At 37.8% G+C, this 6,681-nt stretch overlaps 1 protein-coding gene across 1 annotated transcript in view; it reads right to left on the minus strand.

Annotated features, from left to right (window-relative positions):
* Positions 1–3,639, minus strand: part of LOC149233914 (ARM repeat superfamily protein) — a 524,198-nt gene extending 520,559 nt beyond the window's left edge. The window contains exon 1 of the mRNA XM_089371682.1: positions 3,267–3,639. Within this exon, the coding sequence (XP_089227808.1) occupies positions 3,267–3,428 (162 nt within the window). The 5' untranslated portion in view covers positions 3,429–3,639. The remainder of the gene's footprint in view (positions 1–3,266) is intronic.
* Between the last annotated feature and the right edge of the window lie 3,042 nt (positions 3,640–6,681).

Below are 6,681 nucleotides of genomic sequence, written 5' to 3' on the forward strand. Positions count from 1 at the left end.
AGCAGGTCATTGTACTCAATGAGATTTGAACTTCGGTCTGCGCGGGCTTCGCCCATGTGACTTATCGTCAAACCACACATGATGAAACATTGAGACTTTTGGAGGCAACGTTTCACTTTTGGAGAACCTACACATTACTTGGAGTGAGTCTTCCACCTTCAAAGATCATTTATGTCACACATGGGGCCTTGGAGCACACAATTAAGAGGATGACTTGATATTTTGAGCATTATTCTTCATTTATGAGCATCACTGGGGGTCTTGAGACCTATCCACTTTTGTATCATAGATATTTTATGTGTGTTGCCTTATCTCTAGAGTTTGTAAGAGATAAAGGCATTATTTATGTTTTTAGGCTTTAGTGGATGAGGAAGTGCTAGATCTCTCATATAAATAAGAGAAGCACTCCTCACTTGTAAAATATTGCTACTTGTGGAGATATATCACTATTTGTCTACTTGTACCTTATTCTTAGCTATGGATGGATAACTAAATGCGCCTCATTGAGGAGATAATTTGTGAAGGACTTTGCAACTTCCATGGACTTTCATGGCTAGGGTTTATGGATACACATGATTTCATGAGTCAGTGTTCTCTCTAAGTTTTGTTGGATTTGTTTAAGGATAATTAATCACTACAAATGTACTTATCTAGTGGTGAGGATGCATTCTTTTTATATTTTTCTCAGATGAATCCTTTCTTTTAAACCCTAAGAAGATTTCAAGTGGAGAATCTTACCTTGAATTTATCTTGAAGCTTGTAAAATATGAGGTGGATTTTCTAGGGTTAGTAATGGACAACCCTAGTTATCACCCTAGATCTACTTACATCTCTTCGAAGGAGTCCTTAATTGACACCATAAGCCCCAAAAAAAAATAGAGGTACTAGTCTTGTCCGAATAGTCAATCATAAAAATCCAAAATTTAACTTTTTATTTTGTTGTTCTAAGGTTAAATTAGGGTTTGTAACAGCTATACATACATTTTCGGACGTCTAGGGTAATTGCACTTGTGATTGGTTTAGAATTGATCTTATCATCATATTTTACAATGTTGATTGCGCAAGAGGCACTCTCCAACTCAGTATGGTAGAGATGTTGTAATGTCTAGTTTACCATTTTGACTCGGTCAAAATAAAATAAATTAAAAAACATAAAATTAATAATTATATTTATAATTATACATATAATTAATTATAATTAATAATTAAACCAGCCTAGATCGATCTTAACTCCAGATATACCAAGCGTCAAGACGGATCAAATCTCTTGAGATGCAAACCTCTTTTAGGGTGAAAAGGGATTTGACCCCTCACAGCGCTTGGTAGATCTGGAGTTAAAATGGATCTAAGCTGGTTTAATTTAAAAAGCCCCTCTAGGGCTAGATGTCTTGTTTTCTAGTGTTGTTATATGCTTTTCAATTTTGAGATTTAGTTAGTTAACTAAACCATAGTTTGATTCATTATTTCAGCCCTAGTTTTCATTGATAATTACTTGTTCAAGAACTGCTTTTTTGCTGCTGTTATGACTTGTCTTATTGCAACAATTTATCATCTTCCATTCAAGTTTTGCAATAGCGAATAGCATTTTCTTCTTTTTAGTGTTTGGGGATATTCTTTTGATAAATATTAACTTGTTGAGCCTTCTAAATTGTCCTAGAAGCTCATCCACTCAAATCTGGAAATTGCACTATAAACCACCTTATCCTTGCCTTGAATATTATATCTTAGAGATGGTATTGAGAATAGTGAAATAGGTGTCCTTAGACTTGATTTCTTCTTGCCTTGGGAGACCTTGAAGCTACTAGGGAAGCCTCCTTTGTGTAGGATCCATCCTTCACTAAAGAGAGGGAAGTTGTTGACTAGGTGACAGTAGGAACACTTCCATGCTCCAGTAGACTTAGCACCTTGTAAAAGGCTTTGCCTTACAATACCGGGAAGTAATACTTAAATTAGGTATTGACCATTGGATAGGAAGGAAGGATGTACGCAAACTCTTAGAGCACAGAGGAAAATTCCGCGCTCAAAAATGACACAAATGGCTCATTCTGCTCTATTTTTGCATCTTCCAGATTGGAACTTGGGAACAGCATGCAGGTTTATATGTCTTTAACAGTTTTTAGAAATGATGTTCTTAAGGCAGGATGCCATAATGCTGATGAGTAAATATCCGGTATGTTATGAGAGTCATTTATAGCTCTTCCTAGGAAGCAGAGATTTTTTGATGCATCAGTCAAAGTCATTTATGACCATTACAAGTTGTTACCTATTTCTCCCTTAAATAACAATGTTACCAGTTTTTTCACAGGGAAAAGAAAATTGTTGGTAGTATTCACTATTTACTAACAATTAGTATATTGCTCATCACTAAAAGGGTACAAAATATGGCACAGATAGTAACTTCAATAACCTTTAATATCATTCACAAACTTTATCAATGTATACAATCTTAGGTATTTTACTCTGCAATGTTGCCAGTGGCCACTCTTCTGAATCCACGTCGAGTCCAAACCAAGTATGACTCAGACTTGCAAGTCAAACACTAGGGAAATTGACGCCGTGAGTCTGTTGTCTCTATATAAAAATGAGATGAACGATAAAAATCACTAGTTTTGCTTGATTCTCTAACCTAATTTAAGAGCAGACCACCAAAATACCTGTTTGTCCAAACTCCAGGTGGTTTTGTAGTATGTATTATCATATCTGTACTTAGAAATAAGTTAGTATTGAAAATTGCGTGATATGGACATTGTAAATTTTCATATCAATGAAATAATTTATGTCGGAAATTAAGCCTTTTATTTTCTAATTTATCCAGTAAATTCCCGACTTCGCCCAAGTTAACATTTACTCTTTAATATCACACAGTCATTCTCAGAGCCGAATCTGATAACTCTGACTCTACAAACTCCGAACTTTCGGCAGTAGTTCATCACAAACAAAAAGACTCAAAACAGCAAGGCTCGTGGAAAATGCACCATTAAATCATGATAACGGCAATCATAGAGTTTCCATTGAAGTCCTCAGTTGAAAATTTCCTCAGTTTTATAAGGAAGCCTATGCAGAAAACATTTAAAGAAAAGATAAATTTACATTAGGTTAAAGCATAATGAAAAACCTGCGTGTAATTCATATCATATAGGCCCTACGGGCTTAATCAAACACCACACCCGTATATTAATGAAGTTCTCAGACATCATGAACATTAAACATTGCAATTACTTTACAGAAAACAAACGACTGGAGCTATGAGTAATGGAAATAAATACCTTTTGTCTGGTGGATGGGATAGAAGAAGACAGAGAGGAAATTGCGTAAGGAAGGAGCTTGCCAAGGACAGCTTCCAGCTTGGAGTCGTCTGTGAGCGCTAATCGTGTTAACATGCGATCCAGCATGGCTTCTTTCTCCTTCTCACTCGCAATTTCAGCCATTTTCTGTACTGGGCTGTCGCCTCCTCCTCTGTGAGAATATGAAGAATTTCCTTTTACGGGCAGATCTCCTGTGGTGTTGTAAATTCACAAGCCAACTCGTTGAGTATTTAAGGACCAGTAAAATCTACACAAACCCTGAATGATCTTTGCGCTCGCTCACATTTGTGCAAAAATTTGGACAATCAAAGTGTCAAATAATAATTTAGAATTTTCTTTCCTTCAAATAGGGAAATAATCATTTTACATCTTTATTATATTTTAGTATTCATATGTTCGCTATGGGGTTGAACACGCTACGCTTTTGGATATATGAATTTTTCCGGGGAGGAATTTTGATAGTTCAGTGATGATAAAGAGGACGATAGTGGATATTTTTGTCTCCATTAAAATTGTTTTTCTAGTTTTGGAATGTTTATTCTCAAGTAAATGGGTAGATTAAAGGCAGTTTGTGGTGGGTAAAAAGAAAGAAAGAAAATGTTTTTATCTCACATTTATTTAAAATGCTCTTAGTACTTATTCAATCAAAGATTAAGTATGTTAGTGATCAAAGATTATGTATGTTAGTGATCTGAAGGCTTATATTATTTAGCCCAAAAAAAAATTAATTATTCAAATAATTATGTTTTTATGAATTTTAAGTGACATTTTTTTAAATATATATTGATGTAGTGGTGTGTTGGAAATTAGGTTAATAAAAATTAAATAAATAATTAAATATGGTAAAAAAAATTGATGCAATGATGTAGTGATAGATGAAGGTGTTAAAATTATGTTAATAAATATTAAATAGATGATTGAGTATGGTTAATATATATATATATATATTTCATAGTTTTGTATTGTATTTAGAGAGATTCATTTCATGTGGATGTGTATTATGTTTTATAAAATAATAATAATAAATAATTAAGAGAAAAAATTAATTAACATTAATAAATTAATTTAGATTTATTTTAAGTTAAAGGGGTGGTAGGGCAAGAGGGGCTCCTTATAGCTCCAAGGATAGCAAAGAATTCAAATACACTTGTGGACTTGGTCTCATGACTAATAACCAAGCAGAGATTCATATCCTCTATCAAGGCCTCTTGATAGCCAAAGACAATTAGGTGCATGAGCTCACCATTTTGGGTGATTTGCTACTCATTTTGCAACATCTTGTTAGAGACATGATGCATAAGGAAAATTCCCTATAACATATTATGAAAAGTACGGATTTGTTGAAATCTATCTCATCAAATGCCTTCTTTCATGTCCTCCAAGATTTTAATGCAGAAGCAAATAAGTCGGTTGAGTAGGGCTATCAATTGAAAGTGCGAGATTTGAATATCAATGGCCAAATTAGACCATAAATTATCCCCCAATGAAGTTCAAAGTTTATAATAAAAAAAAGTGAAATCCAAGGTTTGGAACAGGGCTGGAAAAGGGGGGGTTATCCAAACCTCATGACAATCACCATGAAATCTGATCATGTAAATTTTTTTTTTTTCCCTCACATATTAAATCAGCTTACCATCAAGACTCGGAACTATACGATGGCGAAAGCGGTGATTAGGGTTTGCAGAGTGGCCTCTCTGGTATGCGCCGGCTCGGCCACTTAGAGAGCGGGCCGCCTCCTACTCTTGAACCAGATTGGAGACTGGAATCTGCATGTTTGCATACTCCTATTCAGGGACATCCATGGAAGAGATGAAGTCGCCATTTGGGCGGCTACACTACCTGGTAAACAAAATGCATCAAACAGTATTGAAGTCGCCGCCTTCACAGCTGCTTGCTATGCTACAAAGACTCTCCTTGGAGGTTCTACAGATCACACCTCAGCAGAGGCGCCAACGCTAGTCATTCTCATCGACTGGGTAGCAGACTTGGATCTGCAGGCTGCAAGCCCATACATGCCCATGCACAAGGTCCCCTTGGCACAGATAATGTCACCGTCTGTGTGGTTGTTTTCCTAGCTAAAGTTCCAGACGGTCCTACTGCCGCCGCTTTTAGAGCTGCGCACATTATAAACAGGAGCAGCCCTGAAGCTCCCTCAGATCTATTCTCTGCAGCACATATGCAGCGGATAGGCTTCTTGAACCTGCATGACAGGCCTGTAAAGGCACCAAGGAAGGCAATACACATCGACCGCATAGGTGCCCCTCGTCCAGCTCTGGTCAATGCTCAAAGATTGGCGAATCTGGACTTGGATCTGTCTCCTATTTGTTGGAAGCAGTTTCCTCTCTTGAACCAGCTAGATCTGCGTGAAGAAACACTTGAATTTCAGATCCAAGTCAAACTCTCGGGCAAGACGTTGATGCAATGGGTACGCGCAACAGATCTCGTGCAGGATCTTCTGCAAAAACTCGAACGCCGGCTGGGGATCCCCTCCTCTTACCTCATATTGTTATATAAGGGTAAGCAACTTATGAATCCCCTTCCTCTCTCCTCTTACAACATTCATAAGGACGCTTCTTTCTCTTATAAAGATGTAGCCCGCAAAGACGCTGCCCAACCTCAATCCTCTTCGAAAGCAGCCCAACCTTCTGGGGCTCCAAAGCCACTCTTGGTAGACAAATCAGAGGAAATTCCTTCCATCAATTTCTCTCATCCTGAGATTGACGATTGGTACCAGATATTTGCAGAATCCGCACTCATATGCAGATTTAATGGGCTTTGGCCTCGCACATAAGATCTATACCAATGGATCCATACCAATTGGACTAAAAAAAGTCAGATCTACTTATGTTTAAAAGGATTCTTCATTGTGGTTTTTGACTTAAATGAAGATTACCAGAAAGCCTTAACGGGAGGCCCTTGGTTCTGGGGTACAGCTGGGCTTTTCCTTACCCCTTGGTTTCCAGACTTCGACCCTTCTACAGCTGTCATCACCAAGCTTCCCATTTGGGTCAGGCTCCCGAATCTTCCGGCACACCTATGGAGTATTTTTGTCTTCTTGGCCATTGGAGACACTTTAGGACGCTACCTGGCTTCAGATTCTTCAAGAAAGGAAAATGGACTCTACACCTATGGCAGACTTTGTGCAGAGATAGATATCAGCAAAGGACTGTCGGATCAGATTAATCTCAAGATTGGAGATTTCCACTGGACTCAAACCTTGGATTACGAGAATACAGCCTTTCGTTGCCGCCATTGTCATCAAGCGGGGCACCTCCAGAGTACATGTACCCAGTTCTTCGACAAAAAGAAGAATCTGAATCGCAAACCCAAATCCAAGAGCTGGAATCCTTGTGTACCGCCCCCTCCTAGGGACGAT

Source organism: Pinus tabuliformis, chromosome 8 (assembly GCF_031772625.1).
Source record: "Pinus tabuliformis cultivar Carrire ecotype Pingquan chromosome 8, CPIR1, whole genome shotgun sequence".
Classification (NCBI taxonomy): Eukaryota; Viridiplantae; Streptophyta; class Pinopsida; order Pinales; family Pinaceae; genus Pinus; species Pinus tabuliformis.